The sequence below is a fragment of the Polistes dominula genome, unplaced genomic scaffold, assembly GCF_049000335.1.
Source record: "Polistes dominula isolate Pdom_NZ unplaced genomic scaffold, Pdom_raw_medaka contig_79, whole genome shotgun sequence".
Lineage (NCBI taxonomy): Eukaryota > Metazoa > Arthropoda > Insecta > Hymenoptera > Vespidae > Polistes > Polistes dominula.
In genome coordinates, this window is record NW_028300916.1 from 6,090,418 (window position 1) to 6,109,993 (window position 19,576).

General features: G+C 31.6%; 4 protein-coding genes across 8 annotated transcripts in view; 1 reads left to right on the top strand and 3 right to left on the bottom strand.

Moving 5' to 3' along the window:
- jvl (javelin-like) overlaps positions 1-11,496 on the bottom strand; it is a 38,777-nt gene extending 27,281 nt beyond the window's left edge. For 2 of the 5 annotated variants that reach the window (XM_089170777.1, XM_089170781.1), the window contains exon 1: positions 10,746-11,496. In XM_089170777.1, the coding sequence (XP_089026903.1) occupies positions 10,746-10,790 (45 nt within the window). In that variant the 5' untranslated portion in view covers positions 10,791-11,496. The remainder of the gene's footprint in view (positions 1-10,745) is intronic. The other 3 variants (XM_089170779.1, XM_089170778.1, XM_089170780.1) reach the window with 2 other exon arrangements.
- On the bottom strand, positions 1,066-9,146 carry LOC149033127 (uncharacterized). Its single transcript, XM_089170785.1, has 4 exons — positions 8,657-9,146; positions 7,803-8,211; positions 7,430-7,567; positions 1,066-4,437 (listed from the first exon to the last, which is right to left on the bottom strand). Exons 2-4 carry the CDS (start codon positions 8,141-8,143, stop codon positions 4,254-4,256), a joined length of 663 nt encoding a protein of 220 aa, XP_089026911.1. The 5' UTR covers positions 8,144-8,211; positions 8,657-9,146; the 3' UTR covers positions 1,066-4,253.
- A 180-nt stretch (positions 11,497-11,676) lies between the features above and the next one.
- On the bottom strand, positions 11,677-13,171 carry LOC107067048 (uncharacterized). The gene has a single exon (XM_015322210.2). It carries the CDS (start codon positions 12,493-12,495, stop codon positions 11,827-11,829), a length of 669 nt encoding a protein of 222 aa, XP_015177696.2. The 5' UTR covers positions 12,496-13,171; the 3' UTR covers positions 11,677-11,826.
- A 184-nt stretch (positions 13,172-13,355) lies between these two features.
- Positions 13,356-17,282, top strand: eff (ubiquitin-conjugating enzyme E2 eff). The gene is made up of 6 exons (XM_015322320.2): positions 13,356-13,680; positions 15,236-15,299; positions 15,506-15,537; positions 15,732-15,809; positions 15,912-16,017; positions 16,296-17,282. The coding sequence occupies exons 1-6, from the start codon at positions 13,657-13,659 to the stop codon at positions 16,433-16,435; spliced, it is 444 nt and encodes a 147-aa protein (XP_015177806.1). The 5' UTR covers positions 13,356-13,656; the 3' UTR covers positions 16,436-17,282.
- Positions 17,283-19,576: the final 2,294 nt, after the last annotated feature.

The window sequence follows — 19,576 nt, forward strand, 5'->3', positions numbered from 1 at the left end:
ATGAAAGGTTTACAAGGAAAACTCTGTAGTACGTTAAAACTGGTTACTTAGGTATAATAAAATAACTTGGCATTTACCTTCGTATCTCGACAAAGAAAAGAGTTACTTCGTTACACGGGCTACTACTTCTTGGAAAAACTTGTTGTCATTATTTTACCATTCCCCCTTTCTGTTTCTCCTGCTGCTTCGGTAATTTTACGCAAGAATGAGACCAAGGATACATTTGTATGATTCATTTGCACAAAAATATGATATTAGGCAAATATTTGAATAGAAAATGAAATGATATAAATGTTTATAAAACCATGTAATATAATAATCAATGAATGAATGAATTATCGTAGAGATAGAGAGAAGTGTGCCATTTAAATCCGCTTTTCTTCGTCATCGACAGCTTCCGGCTCGATCAACGAATAAGAGAAAAGTATTCCATGTACTCTCATCGAGACACTTAAGTGACGCTTCGTTGCTTAGAAAAAGAAGAAGAAAACAAAATAATCGTCGTCGAAGAAAATGTGTATCTTGAAAGTATGTCGAGCTACTTTTATCTATCCTTTTCTATGCTCATTTATGATATTATTTATAGATGCCATTATTATCTATTTTATTCAATCAAATATTAAATTATCAATTATAATGAACTTGTTATTTTTTTGCTTTTTTAGATATTATACAATAAACAACTGTGAATATTTATTTAAAAACATTCTATTATAACTTTGTGTACATATATTAAACGTTATAATATTTTCGAGTCATTCGACGAACTTTCTATTTTTTTATTTCGTTTGTTTTTTTTTTTAATTTAAATTTCACAAAAATAGTAATTACTACGTATACTCGCGCATTAACGCGTCTCCTGTACTAGGAGACTTTAAAAAGGAAAAGAAGAAAAAATAAAAAAAAATAAAAAATAACCAAGAATTATGAAGAAACGTGCGAGACAAAAGACGTTGGCGCGAACACAAGGAGTAAGGAGGAGATGAAGGAGGAGGTGAAGGAGGAGGAAGATTTCTCAATCTTCTTCTTCTTCTTCTTCTTCTTCTTCTCTGTGATCTAAGGAAAGAAAGTACAATATTCACGCTCGCTTTCGTTGTATTTTTCTCTCGGTCTATCTTTTTATATAAAAGGCTTAAAAGTAGAAGTATAGTATAGTGGTGGCAACGTTCAAAGAGTGGAAGGAAACGAGCTTGGGTGATTGCAATAAAAAACTACTATGTGTTTATGTAGGCACGTGGAAGGACAAAAGTGTTGAAAGAAACAAACGAGAGGATAGATAAATATTATATGAGTAAGATAAACAAAATGAGAGAGAGAGAGAGTAGAATTATAAAAGAAAGAGAGAATGTTCGTCCTGTTCGAACTCATCCGAGTTTCACCGGTGAAATGCAAACCACTGAAAGTGGCCACGGTGAAACCTCCTAGCTTGCACTAATAAACATTTGACATAGGAGACTACCCACCCTTTTGCGTATACATACAGGCATTATTTTGTTTTACATGCTTTTCTTGCATACGTATGTTACTTATCTATGTTAACGAATAAAAGTAATGAATCTATCTAATATATATATACAATTAATTATGAATTTTATAATATTTATGTAACCTAGTATTTAAATATTTCTCTAGAAAGTGATGAATATTTTTATTGGTATATTTACATTTTTGTATTATTACAATTTTATTCTATTTATATTTAACAAACAAAACAAAAATGAAAGTATTTGAGTTTGTTCGTTATTATATTTAAAATAAATATGATACTTCATTTTTTGTATAATTATCCAACTTTATAGAATTATTTGATGCCTAGAAAGTTAAATGTGTTTTCTAAATATAAATTACTTTTACTCGCGGGTATATAATATAATTAAATTAGTCAAAATGATATTTACCATAAATGATTTTATTACATAATTGATTTCTACTCGTAAAAATGAATTATGTCGTAAAAGGTTAACATATTATTTAAGAAAATACATACGTATTATTATTAAGTAAAATATTAAATGGTACATACTGCTCTCTCGATGCTATTTTTGTATCGAAATTTTGAAAAACGACGGGAAATGAAAAAAAAATAAATAGAAGAAAAAAAAAGGAAAAGGAAGAATAAATCTGACAATGATTTACGAAAGTGTTGCTGATACTATCGGAGCACACTTGTACAAACAAATGATCTTTTCGTAGATTTACGTTTTCGCTTACTCGTCTCGATAATAATCGTGAATCATCATCACCATCATCATCATCAGCAGCAGCAGCAGCAGCAGCAGCAGCAGCAGCAGCAGCAGCAGCAACAACAACAACAGCAACAACATATTGTATGCAAAGAAACGATTTATATTTTCACGTGGAATTCCGTCATAAATTGTATATATAATAAACGTAATTATAAGTAAACTACGTTGTATTTTCTATTCGTTCACGTTATCCTGATCGATCCTAAAGTCATGAAAATTAAATTCAATCGTTTTATGTTCCTCTATCACGAACACGCGATTCATTTTTATAAAATTTAATTACCTACATTGAAAAATTACAAATTATAATATGAGAACCCAAAATTGTCTTTAATTCTATTCGTTTGTGTTATTTTAAACGATTACTAAAGTCATTGAAAATGAAATTCCATCGTTTTATGTTCCCTTATCATGAACAAGATTCTGTTTTATAAAATTGAATGATCTCAAGTAGTTTGAAGATGAAGCTTTTCCAAGTAGAAGATAAACGTTTATCGTCAAGAAAGTAACCTTAGACAGAAGCTCTAATTGCGTGCCACGTTGGAACTGACACGCGAACAGTTTTCAATGTCAGGAACTCCTTTTCATTAGAGGAACAATGGACGTGTATACACGCATAAATAAGTAAGTATGTAAGTAGAAATGTATATGTAGTATATGCATAAGTATGTACATTCGTCTCTATAAACACGTGTATGTGTGTGTGTGTGTGTGTGTGTGTGTGTGTGTGTTTGTTACACGTAACATGGAAAAATAGAGAAGAGACAAGACTTGTTTTTATTCAACATTTGCTTATTTTTTTTTCTCTCGATTTCTTTACAATTCGAGCGAGACGAGGACGATTTACTTTCCTAAAGAAAATCTAATAAAGGAAAAAAAATATATTTTTCAAATTAACCTGACGTAGGTATACTCTTTTCCTTTAAACCAAATCGACCTTATCACGGATATAAGTGGATAAGATAATGAACCAAAGTAGAACCAAACGATTTGAAAATAAAGTTTAGCAATTAAAACTTTCCGTAGGCGTTAACACAACCGATATCGCGTGTTTTAAGAAAAGAAACAGAAAGATAGAGAAAGTCAAGAAAATGTATTTAGATCATCGAGAACAAAAAAAAGAAAAAGAACAAGAAAAAGAAAAAGGAAAAGAAAAATGAGAATGAAAATAAAAAGATAATAAAGATGATCTGATTTGATTTTTAGTAGTAACTCACACTTATTTGTATTAAATTTATGTTACATATATACTTACAAACGTATAGTTGTATGTATCGTTTATAATGTAGGAACTTGTGTGTACATTTATGAAACGAAATGAAATATTTTTCTTCTTAGACTTTCCCCTTCGATGAGCAAGTAGAAAACGCATTTTCACCGTCTCGCTCCTCGCTTCTCTCTGTCTCATAGAGACATTATTATCCTTATTATTATTATTATTATTTGTATTATTATGATTGTTGTTGTTATTGTTGTTGTTGTTGTGTTGTTTTTCCTTTAGCGATATTAAATAGGATATTTAGCGATTCCTCGTAATATCGTAAAACACGTTCCTACGAAATTCCCCATGACTTTCCAAAGGAATTTCAAGTAACTATCCAGCTATTCAGTGATTTAATAGCGTGTTGAGAACACAAATACGCCGCGAAGGAATTGAATTATTACTTGCTGTGCCGAGAGAGACCAACGCGCGGGAGCTTCTATACAGATATAATATAAATAGAATATAATAGAAATATGAAACATGTATTGACAAAAATGGATACAAGATTCAAAGTGTATAACGATATATATAATAAATTTATAACCGGTTTATTTATATCATTAATTTTTCAAATATTATAATAATAAAGAAAATTATTATTATTATTATTATTATATTTCCAAATGCATTCAAATGTTCTACTAGTAAAAATAATGCGTGATTGAAAGTTTATAGAAGAGTAATTGTTCCAAATTTACAATTGTCTCTCATCTCTTCATTTTTCTTCTTGTGTTTGTTTAGAATTAATATATGGAAGGATCGTCGTTCTGATACAAAGATTTCCATATGAACATAGGAGTTCTAGGATCGTAAAACAGGATCGGTAGTTCATCGTCCTGTCCAGAAGCCTGATCACGTCTTTCCACTTCTTCAATGCTATCCGTGTAACTGCTGACCTCGCTCCTGAGAGTGTCAATGAAATATCTCCTTTACAACGATTAATACTAAGGTCAACGTTTGATTAGAGTTGACGGTAATCAACAACAAAAAATCCGATATCTCGATAATCGGATTAGTATAATATTAGAAAAAAAGAAAAAGAGAAAGAGAAAGAGAAAGAAATTAAAAAGAAAAAAAGAAGAAAAAAAGAAAAGAAGCAAAAAGGTATTATACGTAAAGGTATTATACGAAGATGACGAATTCGTACTCTTGGAGTAATATTTCTCGTCGTGCTCGTTACTTTTACTTTCTAAAACGATAAAGTGGATGTGCGTGAGCCATCTCTTCCAACACACGACGACTCTCCTCCTCCATGTGTTCTCTTTCCCTGTTAGCTATCCTACAATGTGTTTTACTATAGCTGCTAACGCATTCAACATTCGTTGATGTTCACGAGCGTGTTTCTAACGATCGATAAAAGCGTTGCCACTGGAGATCGTCCCTTTGAACAAGTATTCAAGTATCTTTTATAATGACTGATTATTCAATGGCTTTTATTATTAGAAAATTTCTTCCTTTTTATTAGAATGATCAATTAATACCAATTAAGTATAATCAACCTGATTTTTCAATTATTGTACAATTAATGAATAATACTATAATCACTGATATAAATGAAATAAAATATTATATTATTTGATATAGTTCTAAAGAAAAAGAAATTTATTACAAATAAATATATAGATCGAAATTCGAACAAAAGAGAAATATGTATCTGTTAGATTAGCAAGACAGTAATCCCTCCCTCTTTCCCTAAATTCTTTCGCATTAACAAAAATCCCAAACCATAGCGCTTTTACCTAGTCTCATTATAACTTTGGTAAATTTCGTTTGTGTGGCGGAGACAGGTGCATCCTGATACGGAATATGGATTAGGTTTGTGCTTGCTCGTGCTTTCCTTATTCGACCATGAGTTTTCAAGCTTATCGTTGGCGTGCCGATAGACTTTGGAAAATCATTCATTCGTGTTCTCTACTGTCTCGTGTCGTTTTTTTTATTCTTCGTTTTTTTTTTTTTTTTTTGGTTTTTTTTTCACCAATCAGATAATTGCAAATTATCCAAAGGATAATGGAGTTTAAACCGCATGAAATCGTACTAGATTGCGGTTAGAAAATCAGGATTGGCCGAGTAATTCGTTAAATCGTCGTCTTGGAAACTAACTCTCTTAAAGAGGAACTTTTATCCGGAATATAATGTTTCTTCTTTTATTAGATACATTCTACACTTTATCCTAACGTTTCACAGATATTACGATGACTATTAGAAATGATTCGTTGTGTTACCATTATTACTATTATTATTATTATTATTATTATTGTATACCATACAATTCATAGAAATAGTATTTTTCGATAATACGTTAAGAATATATTAACCCCATTTGTGTTGACTTGTTTTCTTTTCTTTTTAGATTAATGTGTAACACAGTAAATATAATGAAATTGAATAATACATTACACATTTAAAGTTAATATTATAAGAATTATAATTTGGACAAAATTACTAGATTAATTCGTTTAACTAATGACACAAAATCAAAAATATGTTTTATATTATTTGTCAATATCGAACCACACCCCAACTTGGAGTGATTAACTACTACCTATAATTTAAAAACAAATAATAAATGAGTTTGATGTCAATAAAAAAAAATATTCAAGAAATCCTATCAAATGTAAAATATATAGGAAATAGGGAAGAAAATGTCTGTGGTGTATTGAACGATTTACTTATATACTTTAGCCTGTTAAATTTAATGCTTCAATTTGCGATGACCTTCCCGGTGGTACTTTCTCGAACGAGAGACTACACATATCCTATAAGGTAACATAAATATATGTACAATACGAGAGAGAGAGAGAGAGAGACTAGCATAGAAATACATACACTCCAAACATAAAAACACACGTGCAAAACTTTACATACACATATATAAATGTAAATGTACAAAGCCGAATGAGTCACGATCAGAGACGTAACCACGACTCGATATAGCAGCACGAGTTGTAATCAAATAGGATCTACGTACTTACGATCCAGTGAGCAGGATGTATGCTCGTGAAAGTCTCTCTTATACACATACACATATACGCATATTTACACATAAACTCACGCATTTGTCGTATATTTGTGACGATTGAAACGAACATCTGGATGTAACCGACAACTTATCAGCAAATTATTTTTCTACTCGATCTTTCTCTCTCTCTCTCTCTCTCTCTCTCTCTTATTTGATATATCCATAGTCGGAAAGAAACTAAACTAATGGGTTCTAATAGTGTAACACTTTATTCTAATACAAAGTAAACTAACGAACGTCGAATATTATAGGACAAGCAATAGGTAAAAGAAAAAACTTTCGTCAGATCAAAGTCTGCTTTCTGTGCGTAAGAGTTGGCAAGATTTCTAATAAAATATGAAAGTCGATTTGAACGAATTGTCCTTCGAAATTGTTCCTTGGAAATCGTGAAAATGTTATATACACCTTGACAAACAAATCCTATCACAACTTTATTAAAACACTACTATACTACTTCTCTCATTGGTTTTTATTAAAAGACCATTTTAATTAGACCATTTTGAACAATATCCAATTAATTTAATAATTTAAAAAATATGTAAAAAATATGATTGAATAAAAAGAAAATGTCGTCAGCGTTTGGTAAACCTAACAGAGTGATACCGTTAGGGATTTTGTAGACCGCGGTTAACACGCGAACAAACTTAACCAGCCGCAGTACCGCACTGCAAAACTTCTGCCATCATTTATTCCATCCATCCATCCATCTATCTCTTTTTCTCTATATTTTATATAGTAAGTAGTCTTTCTTAAAAAAAAATTTCGTTTATACTGCAATAGAAGGCAATATTGACATTCGGTATCGATTTTAATATCGAATGCAATACCAGACCGAATAATCGAGACATCGAAATATTGTGAATTTTGTTGGTTATCTATTTTCAAAGTTCATCGGCTTACCCATTCACCATATTGGATTCATTAATACTGTTCTCGTTTGTATAATCATCGAAAGAAATCTCACTTTGATAAGGTTGATCCTCTTGAGTAATAAACAAACCAGGCACTATATTTATTGGTTCGGGAATTCTTTGCATTCTATAAAAAGGATATTACGACATTTATGAAATTTATCTTTTCATTTGTTGTAAATAAATATCATCAACAATTTTCTATACAATTTCAAATAATCTTTCGGTAATTATCGTAAAAGATAAATCTATATTTATAACTCTTTCTAACTCTTGGAAATAAAATAAGAAAGATTATTTAAAAGAAATTCGTAGAAAAGTAACTTATGGTTAAAACAAATAAAATAATAAATGAAATATACCCGAATTGTATGGAATGCAATGCTGCACCATATTCAATCAGATTTTCAGCAACAATAGCATCACTTCCAAAGAAGCTCTCCAAATTCACTTCCTGTGTGATTTCTACAGTGTTTGTCGAATTTGATACCATTCTCGTAAGTTGTCGTCTTCTTGCGTTTCGATTACGTCTACTACCATTCGGTACAACAATTGCATTCTCCAAAGATATGATCCTTTCAGTTGGAAACATTGAAGGTTCCTCATCAGGTTGTGGTTGCTGCTGCTGTTGTTCTTGTTCTTGTTGTTGTTGTTGTTCTTCTTCTTCTCCATCATCATCATTACTATTGTTTGCGGTTAACATAGAAGACGTTGAAAGATCGATGGTAGTTTCACTTCTTCTTTCATTATCTTCGAACGAAGTCGTTGCCACTAACGCGAACATTTACGAAGTAAATCAAACTTATGAATGTTTTTGACCATTTTTAATTAAATGATTACAAAATGTATGTGTATATGTGTGTCAGTGTTTATTTTTATATATATATATATTATCGCCGATGTCTCATACACGAACAATACAAAATAATTTCATTTCAAACGATTGTACGATATCTCAAGAATAGTTGCTAATAAAAGACAAATATTATTTGCTACGAAATATGAATAACATACATAAGTATACAAATATATATATATATATATATATATGTTCAATATGTTAACAAAATATGATTAGCTAATATCAAATTGGCTTTAAGATATATACAAACATATAAATAGATGCATAGTCAGCATTTTCATAATTTTGTTGTTATGTATTCGATTTATTCGATGAGTCGACTATCAAAACATGTAATATACTTTGAAAATGCACCTGCTGTGCTCCAACGCCACCATCACCTCCACCATCACCTCCTCCTTCTCTTCCTTCGATCAGGTGAATTACACAACCTATATAGTTGTAATGAAGTTTTCGTACACGTAATATTTCGTTTCATAACACATCCGAAAAACACGAAGCTGACGACGACAACGACAACGACAACGACAACGACAACGACAACGACGACGACGAACAGAGCAAAAAATAAAAAATAAAAGCAAAATGAAAAGGATCGCGTGCAACTACTGCATTTATGTCTGGGCATGTGTGAGCGTGCAGGTGATCACGTTTATGTATTGTGTGTTACATATGTATGGTGATATGTAGTTGAAAATTACCGTTCGAAACTTCTTCCTTCGTTTTACAATTTGAGGAAGTTCCATCGAGTTTTTCGATATTCCTTGATGAATTTTCTTCTCGAAAAAGTCTTCTTCTTCTTCTTATTCTTCTTATTCTTGTATCAGAATTGTTTACCCTATGTTGTCTCGAATTGATCGATCTCAATAAACTCTTGAAACGTTCGCTGATACTTTGATACTTTGATCTGATCTATTTATTATATTGTTTTTCTCCATTTTACAATGGTCATTTCGAAAGATTACAAGAGAGAAAAGATTATTATTATAGATAATATGAAAGAAAAATTCGATACTATCGATTATAAGGATTCCTTCTTTATCGACGTGTACTTGAAAACCAAATGAAAATTATATATCAAAGAAATTTATTTGAAAAAGAAATATTTTATCCTATTTTGTTATTCACTCTAATGAAACTGTTTTTTATTGATGTATACTTCAATAAAAATAAATCAAATTCCGTCTAGTCTAGTTATCAAGAAATTTGTTGATATTGTATTTTTACTCTATCATTAATAAATACCCTTAATTGCAAGCTATAAAAAGAACGAACGAATGTTTTACGAAAGTTTACATCTAAAAAGAAGCTAAGAAAGCGTGAAGGTCTCCAACAAAAATACACCGCGATTAGTTTTCCACGAATTTCCAAGGGGGGACAATAAAAAATAGCTACAGACAAACAGACAAACAGAAACAGAAAAAGAGAGAGAGAAAAGAGAGAGAGAGAGAGAGAGAGAGATAAGGAAAAAGAAAAAGATAAAAAAAAGCTCACCTTCTCGCTAATAATACTCGTCACGGATCGTGACGCGTCCTCGTTGCGAGAAAAATGATCAGAAAGAACGTTATCGATAGGGGAAACATTTTCTTTTTCCTTTATTTTTCTGTCATTATCTTCCCTTAGTTTTTCTTTCTCTTCGTCCTTTTTACTATTTTCTATTAACTCATCTTCTAAGTTCATCTCATCCACAAATTTCCAAAATTTTCATTGACAATGAGAGAGAGAGAGAGAGAGAGAGAGAAAATGGACCGAAATGATGTTTCAACCTTTTTGATGAAACTAACAACTAACGTGTTTCGTTTTTTGTTTAACTCAATCATTATAATCAATATTTTTATAAAATCGATAATGATGAAAATAAATTATTGCATTACTTCACTCGGTACTACTTTTATTCTCATTTCATAACGATGATTAAAAATGTGAATATATGTGTGATTATATGTGTACATGTGTATGTGGGTTCTAACCACCCCTCAAGAAGTGGTTTGTCTGTCTCTGTTAGTCCGTCTATCGTCTATCGTCTATCGTCTATCGTCTATCGTCTATCGTCTCTATCAACTAGCATCTGTCTCTCTGTAACTCGTCGAATTAATATTGCTCAAAAATCATTCTTGATATGCCAACCAAATATACACAGCTAACGATACTCGTCTTTATCTTGAAGATAATTTTAAAGATATATATAAAATCTAAAAAAAATAGTATTATCGACCTAGGACTGACTATTAGAAAATAAAAGATATCAGTAAATATGTATATTTCATTTCTACATTAGTGTTTTTTTTTTTTAAATCAGTTAAAAGAAGAAAATATTTATCTGACATAAGATTAAGTGAATAAATAAAAAATAAAATAAAATAAAAAGCGATGGTCATAAAGAGGGTGTTACGACTAACTTAAACGAAATTTTCGATAAAACCTATGAAAGTTTAAGTCTTACCTGATAAGCGTATGGTGTACAAGGAACGTAAAATTCTCTGCTCATAATAAAAGGACTCCAACTTGATTGAATAACGACTTGTATGGTGTTAAATAGTTTGTTCTTCTGTTCTTTTTCTTTTCTAAAAATCCAGCTGACAGATCTTGGGCAAGTGTCAAAACGATACTGGCGCCATCTTCAAATGGTCGCGAATCAGCTCGCAGACAGCAGCAACAGCAGCAGCAGCAGCAGCAGCTCGTCAAGCTGTCACGAGCTCGATAATCCTCTTTTCTTCGATGAAAATGTCCTTCTCTCCATACTGACGTAAGTGTATCCTCGATGGTTTTGATGTTTCAAAATGATCACAAAATATTAACGATTTGTTGGCTCAAGCGTTGTCGGAAATAAACTCGTTTTTATTTGATGCACGATCGGGGAGTCACCAAAGCACAATGCACAATTCCACTCTCAGCGTTTACATCCGCACACTACTTCGAATTTAAGATTTCAATTTATATTTGAAGACTTTTGTTATTTATTATAATTGATCGAATATCGATACTAATGAGTGACCGCACAACGTCTACAATTATTTCAAATCAAGATCAATTAAACAATCGAGATACGATCGCGGCATTAACTTTGTACCTTAACTACGCCATTTTTCCACTCCTGAATTAACCAAGGAGAGTCGCGTATTACAAGAACCACCGCGCGCTTCCACTGGTGACTGCCAACTACTGCCGCTAATCGTGACTATTGTGACGCACCGTCGCTGATACGCTGTTACAGCAACGCCACTATGCGCCGGTAATCGAAACTATAAATCGACTTGTCGATACGTCGACAATCTGGCGCCATATTTCAGATTTTTCAAACCTTTTTTCTATCATTTTTCTATCTTTTTTTCTTTCAAATTCTATATAATAAAAAGACTTATTTATAATATATATATATATATATATGTTAACAATTTTGTTTATTGATATTTCAATATTTCTTGGAACTCTATTACGTAGAATATAACAGATGATTTATATAAGATAATTATGAAAATTTCAAAGGTAAAATACAAAAGAAATCTTCTTTAGAAACGAGTGGGCTACTTATTTTTCTTTCTAACAAAGGAAGAATTTCCTATTTTTGTTTGTGACTTAATTATGATATTCTGAGGTATGAGAATATCTTGCCAGGGTATCTCTAAGTCGTCGGGCTCACAGGAATCTTCCTCGTCTGGTGAAGGCACACGGATATCAACTGGTTTGTCCAAAGCAAGATCTTCCCATGGTATTTTAACTTGAGAATCATAACTGGTTGGATCATAGTCTCTCGAAGGTGATATCACGTTAGTGATCAATAAATTGTGCCAGGGTAACGTCATAATGCCAGTCGATTCCTTTTTCTCTGATTCTGAGACAACGTTGCTTTCACCGTCGTATTCAACTTCCGTTTTTCCCTCGCCATGTTCTTTAATTTTACTATGATCAACCGAGGCATCCGTACGAATTTTTCTTACCACAGTCGGTAACGCAATGTCTTTCCATGGTAACTCAATCTTTGAATCGCACAAAATCGACACGTCCGAGAATTCTTTTTGAAGACGTTGCATGTACGGTTCGTGCCATATCTCGTCGTCAGCGTTAACATTAAATACCAATGTTTGCCTTTTTCTTTTACAACGATCACGCGGTTTTTTCTTATATTGAGCAACAAAATTATTTCTACAACATTGGCAATTAGAATATTTTACTTTTGTTGTAACTTTCTCCATTTTATTTTTCTCAGTTTTCTTCTTCTTCTTCTTCTTCTTCTTCTTCTCTTCTTCTTCTTCTACTACTTAGTCGCCATCTTTGCTAAGCGCCCTTTTTTCTCTCTTTCGATTAATACATGAATTTATATATATATATATATCCTTGTGTATTAAATTGTGTATTAAATTCGGATGAAATATGTCGCCTGTTGTAACCCATTAATGTCAATGTTAGTTTGTTTCCAAAGAACATTGATGCGAACACAGCTGGAAATTATGCATTTCATTATTAATTCTTCTTTTTTTATCCCCCTCTTTGAATTTTATTAATGATGTTACGATGTATATTTCAATAAAACGCTGAATAAGGAATATGTAATATAAATTTGAAGGAGTTGGGTGTGTGTTACTACTTGCTCGCTGAGTGTGAATCGATCTTAATGCGTGATTCACACTCAAAGGGTAATGACGATGACGCTTTGGGGAAAGCACGAATGCCGTCGGTGCGGATCGAGACAACGAGGAACGGTACTACGTCGTCGTCGTCGCATGAGAAACAGAGAAAAAAATACATAGCAAAAAGAGAGGGAGAAAGAAATAGAGAGAGAGAGAGAGAGAGAGAGAGAGAGAGAAAAGAGTATAGAAGCGCTTGCGTCAGGGTCGGTTGGAGTTTCCTGACGAGATGGAAGAGGAGGAGGAGGACAAAATGGCGAACGAGGACGATGAATATGAAGAAGGAGGATGGGGTGATGGAGGAAGAGAAGGAGGAGGAACATTCGTTGGGTGTATTGCGTATGCCATCTGTCGGCGGATGTTGGTATAACGCGAAAAATTCTACTAGTTGCCGATAAAAGGAAATCCGTGGTTCTGCTTCGGACTCGATTTCAAAATTAAACGCTCGACGACCATGCACAAAATCTCACGTAGATCGAGATAACCGTTATGTAAATTCATTCGGACGTTGGGTATTCCGGAATCAGTAAGCAGAAGGAAGTTTGGAGAAGTGTCGGGCCGAGAAATTATCGTACGGAAAGGATCGCGAAGCTCTGACTGATTAACGTAGTAAGACTACGTTTAGAAGGCAGCCATCTTGCAATCCCTAATCAAAGATCTTCGGCTAGCGGGTATCGTTCTTCTCTCTCTGGTTTTTCGGCCAGTTAATATCAACACACAGTTCATCAAATGGCTTTAAAACGAATTAATAAGGTACGTGAACGAAAGAGTGATAGGAATTAACGGTTTTCCTTTTATCATCCATCGTTGTGCGGTGTGTGTCGAATACGGTTGAACGCCCTTAACGATTTTGGAGTGAAGCAATGTGAGAGAGCTCGAGCATTGAAAATCCTCGAGGCATCTTAAGCCTTTTTTTTTTTTTGTTATATTATTACGCTCGGTACATAACGCAAGTAATATTCTTTACTCCTTTTATCCTACATCTCGATGAATCGCGCAGACACGCGGGCACAGTGCCACTTTTTGTGCCAGTGGAGACTTACTTATTTGACTGGAGGTGACAGTGAATTTCGAAAAATTCTCTATAGCTTTCTTAGAAATTGCCGGAAGTAAAGTAAAACCTTCTGTTACATGCATCTATATATATACATACACGAATATGTATATCTATATATACTCCCATATATCTCTCTTTCTCTCTCTCTCTATATATATATATCTACACATACATATATCTACACATGTATATGTACATAATATGTGCTCGTACATATATATATATATATATATATATATATATATATATATATATATATGTGTGTGTGTGTATAGTGTGTGCATATACGTAGTAATAGATGGTCACATTCGTTACTAAAATATTGTAACTTCCTTTGTGGACATCTTGTTCTTGAACCTTCTTTAATTTTTTTACCTCTAATGTTTCCCTTTGCACCCCACCAAATCACTAAGTCTTATGATGAATTATTGTAACAAATCATTTCTTTTTGTTTAAGAATTTTATATTCACCACTTTCTTACAATAAAACTTGCTATTAAAATCAATATCAAAGTCTCTGATAACTGTGGTAACAAAGAACAGAATCATCTCAAAGAGACTTGATGTTTTACTTGGATCTTTGTACTTTTTATTGTCATTGATACTCATATAACCTTCATCGTATAGTTGTAAAACTAACTTTGATACTTAACTAAATTTATACATGCTAATAGAAGTTGAACCATTTGAATCGCAGGAGTTTTTACAAAAATTGTATTAACAAATGCTAAGTGCAGGATGGTTTTTGTATTGCATTTCAATACCGTTCCACTTTTTGATGAGAAGTCTAAACAGTGGAAGCTTGTTGCTTGGGACTCAAATGGTTAATGATAATCTAGTTGGTTATGGTACATTAACAGTTTATGTATGAGATTTTTCTTATGTAAGATAATTAAGAATTTTAAATATTAGATAAAATATTAGATAAAATATTAGATGTGAACTGACATTGACACATGTGTCAGAGTGCAAGGGATACAAATAATGACGTGATGTGGAATAGATGGCAGGTCTAACATTACGTAGAAGAAAAGAAAAAGTATACTCTAAAAATAAAGTATCTTGATATAGCTCTATATAAAATATCATACCACCATCATAAGCTTCTATTGACCATAAAAGAAATGTGTCGTTAGATTTTTCTTTTTTTTTTTTTTTCATATTTTTTATAGTAAAACTTGATAAAGTAACTTTTAATGATTTCCAATACAAATATGATTTTGTTTTTTTGTTTGTTTGTTCAAATTTTAGGAACTTCAGGACCTTGGAAGAGATCCACCCGCTCAATGTTCTGCAGGCCCTGTTGGAGATGATTGTAAGTTTTTTTATTTTCCTGTTGTTGAGTCATCATCATGAGTTGCATTTATGTCACTAAAATACTATTAGGTTAGATACATTCTCATTGTAATTGTTACATTCTATGATATCGAGTTTATACAAATACTTAAAAATTTCCTTTATGAAATGATACATATATATGTGTTTGTTCATTGCTTGATATAATCTATGCACTTGTTTTAGTATTCCACTGGCAAGCAACGATTATGGGACCAGTAAGTTGCATATTTTATTTTCTATCCAAGTTGATTTTATTTCCATTTATATTAAATATTGTTATTGTATTATATAAAAAGAAAAAATGCAAACTCATTTTTCTTCAACTCTATATAAATATTAATATGAAGAAAAAATGTCAAAAGTTTTTGTCCTATGATAATAAAAAAAGAATTGCAACAATATTTTTCAGCCTGACAGTCCGTATCAAGGCGGTGTATTTTTCCTAACAATTCACTTTCCCACAGACTACCCGTTTAAACCACCTAAGGTACGTAGACCACATCGTAAGAAGCATGTTGTTAAGTTTGTTATTTAATGTTATTTAAAATTAACATTAAATGTAATTATTTCAATGGATGGATTATTATAGGTTGCTTTCACGACTAGAATCTATCATCCTAATATCAACAGTAATGGAAGTATTTGTTTGGATATATTAAGATCGCAGTGGTCACCAGCACTTACTATATCGAAGGGTACGTATTATTACAAAATTTGTCTTTTTTTCTGTAAAAAAAAAACAAAACCTATCTTAACCTTTACCTACTACTTTAACATAATGAACATTTATCTCAATAACTAGGAAGTAGATAACGAAACAGATAATAAATAAGTTTTGTTGTATAGTCAACTTAAAGTATAAAAGTTTAAACTGGATCGTCTAAATGTATTTAACCAAATGTGTTTACTTTACAAGGATTTCACTAAGGTGCAGGAAATTAATGAAGGTTTGAATCTTTGATAATGATTTCAGTCTTACTTTCAATATGTTCTTTGCTCTGCGATCCAAATCCAGACGATCCATTAGTACCAGAGATAGCAAGGATATACAAAACTGACAGGGAGAAATACAATGAATTGGCACGCGAATGGACGCGCAAGTATGCCATGTGATGCGCCAATCTCGTTTGACCTCAACACCCGAATGCCACCAACAAGCAACCCCAGCCTATTGCCACTTATGCATCAGCACAGATTGAAATTAGTTATGGCTCGTCTACTTTTAAACTTAAGCCGCGACTCAGGCCCGAAGAATTCTCTCAGGCAAGCGTCGACAAACTGTGGAGTTTCCTTCTCGTACTGGGTGGCCCGCGAATACTAAGACGTTGCCACAATGGCAATCAAGGCAATTTTAAAGGTGGTCATAAACACACACATACACACATATAAACATACACTAATAACAAACGCAACACGCAACATTATACATAATTCAGATTACAAAAAAATGAAAAAAAGGGAAAAAAAAATGACAAAAAAATACATGCATACCTACATACAAACATAAAACAAACAAATTTACCAACAAACACACATGTCCGCTTTGATTTTCATAAAATAAATAATAATTACAAAAAAAAAAAACAAAAAAAACGGGAATAAAGAACATATGGAAGTAAGGTATAAACAGGAAAAAAAGAAAACTAAACAAACAAACAGAACAAAACAAACATAACAATATAGGAGAGTGAAAGTAGGATTTGTATTTCAATTGAATAGTTTAATTTTTAATTATATTGTGCTTATATGGATAACTGTAATATTATATACCTACTTTCTCAGTGAAAATGGAAATGAAAAAAAAATACAAACAAACAAACAAACAAACAAACCTTCGAACTGACAGCACACCGATTGTTAGTTTAACAAAATGCAAGTGAGCAATGTTTGCCCGTCCCCTGGAATGATACGGTCACTTTTTTGTAAGACTGGGCTATATATAAATACTAATGAAACTATACCCATACGTTTTGTTTAATTATTAATATTCCTTACCTTGTCTGACAAATTCTACAAGTAACTTCGCGTTATTATCAAATTACAAATTTACAATTTTATCATAACTTATGTTTCCTGTTATTGTGCGTATAGTTTCCTCACGCAAGGTATTCAAATCTTTTTAAACAAAATATTGCAAAGCAAACAAATAATTTATTAATATCATGTTTGTGTCAATTGTCAATTTTCAAATATTTATATTATGGTAATTTGTTTGCACACGATATAAAATCAAAATAAATTTTATTTTTTTTTTTATTTCTATCCAGTTAAATGCGATTTGTAATCTTTGTAATCTAGTAATAACCTATACTTTTGGTATCAACGAAAATGGCAATGACGTGCTTAAAACTACTATCATTTTTAATACAAAATTCATATTTTATCGGGCTGTATTTGGCTTGAAAACAAGAAAACTAAATAAATAAATGCAAATAGAGATAAACATGCAAGTATGTGGAGGAAATTGTGTAGTCATCGATGTTCATTGATAAACAATAAGTAGAAAAACAAAAAATCGGTCCGAGTTCTGTCCGTTTGAGGTTTCTTTAATGAATTATTATCTTTAAGAAAAGTAGATTATATTAATATTTCAATAAACAAACAATAAAAAAGATAAACAATATAAAATGAATGAAATGAAAATGAAAATGAAAATGAAATATGATGGAAAGAGAGATGCTGCAATTGCCATGAAGAAGCACATATATGTAAAGAAAAGATTTAAAAGAAAAAATATGAGGGATGAAGGTTTCCTCTAGGTAATTCAATTTTCTCGTTCGTAGTATTATTTATATATCCTACGAAATCATGAATTTGCCGGCCGTTGATATGCAACGTCGTTATACTCATGTTAATATATTATTATTATTATTATTATTATTATTATTATTATTATTATTATTATTATTATTATTATAATATTATTATAATATTATTAATTATTATTATTATAATTATAATTATTATATTATTATTAATTATACACATTAATTTTGCGTGCGAGTTTTTTTTCCTGTTTTGTGCGGCAATATTTGCTATAATTCATACTTCCAGTCTCGTTTGCATTCACAATACGAAATGACACGTCTTATTGTTAATACGAAGAATAGATCGAGAATCATAATAAGTCGTTGAGAATAAGAATTTTCATATATGAGAGTATTGTGGTTGATATTTCGAGATCGGTGTATTAATAATATTTTGAAACTTAATTTGTATTAATTGAGAGATTGCGAGATTACATATATAAATGCGTTTTAATTGCGATGCGGTAGTACGTATATAAATACATACATAAAATACTTACATGCATATAAGTATGCATACACAATACATACACGCACATACACATACAAGTACGTAAATCTAGGTACATACAACCAATTACATAAGTATAGTATACGTTAAATACGAAGGATACCACACAATACTAGAGCACTACTTTCATTACAAATATATACATATACATTTATATATATATATATATATAAATACTAATTAATAGTATATTGTATATATATATATATATATATATATATATATAAAAAAAATATTTTTTTCAAAGCTACGTTATATAACGTTTCAGCTTCAAAATAAGCTTTTATGCCTCCCTTCTTTTCTCATTCACTCCGCCTTCTGATTTCGACGATACGGGGATTTTGGAAGTCAAAGGATTATATGACATATTTAAAAAGATAAGAAACTAAACAAATTTCTCTCTTTATGTGCCTGTTCCTTTTTACATTTACTTTTTCTCTCTCTTGCACACATACACACACACACACCACACCACACGTACATACACACGAGGTGCGTTAAGAAATTATTAATGAAAGCAACCAATGAATTGTTTTTTATCGTCAATTGGGTAAATAATCGAAATGGAAAAAAAAGAGGGAAAATATGAATATGATAAATGAACAAAATAAAAACACGAATGTGTAAAAGAGCAAACCTCAACCTCCATCCCTCCCACCTTACTTCCCCTACACCTAACATGATTGATCGATTCTTTTGAATGTGATTATTCTTGTTAATTATTAACGAAAATGTATTGACACTACTTTGTCTACAATTTAATTACAAGTAGGAGCGAATTAATATAATGTCGATGATGATGATGATGATGATGATGATGATGATGATGATGAGTTTGACTACGTCGATGACGATGACGACGATGACGACGATGATGAAAATGACGAAGAGTAAACAAATTAAAGGAAGAACAAAAAATTAACATAGGAAGAAGAA

Excerpts from the sequence above, each read along its gene's own strand:
- LOC149033127 (XM_089170785.1), bottom strand. The coding sequence starts at position 8,143 with ATGTTAACCGCAAACAATAGTAATGATGATGATGGAGAAGAAGAAGAA. Across the intron at positions 7,568-7,802 it reads TTGCATTCCATACAATTCGG|AATGCAAAGAATTCCCGAAC; the intron begins GTATATTTCATT and ends TCCTTTTTATAG. Across the intron at positions 4,438-7,429 it reads GAATCCAATATGGTGAATGG|GAGATATTTCATTGACACTC; the intron begins GTAAGCCGATGA and ends ATCGTTGTAAAG.
- LOC107067048 (XM_015322210.2), bottom strand. The coding sequence starts at position 12,495 with ATGGAGAAAGTTACAACAAAAGTAAAATATTCTAATTGCCAATGTTGT.
- eff (XM_015322320.2), top strand. The coding sequence starts at position 13,657 with ATGGCTTTAAAACGAATTAATAAG. Across the intron at positions 15,538-15,731 it reads AAGCAACGATTATGGGACCA|CCTGACAGTCCGTATCAAGG; the intron begins GTAAGTTGCATA and ends AATATTTTTCAG. Across the intron at positions 15,810-15,911 it reads ACCCGTTTAAACCACCTAAG|GTTGCTTTCACGACTAGAAT; the intron begins GTACGTAGACCA and ends GGATTATTATAG.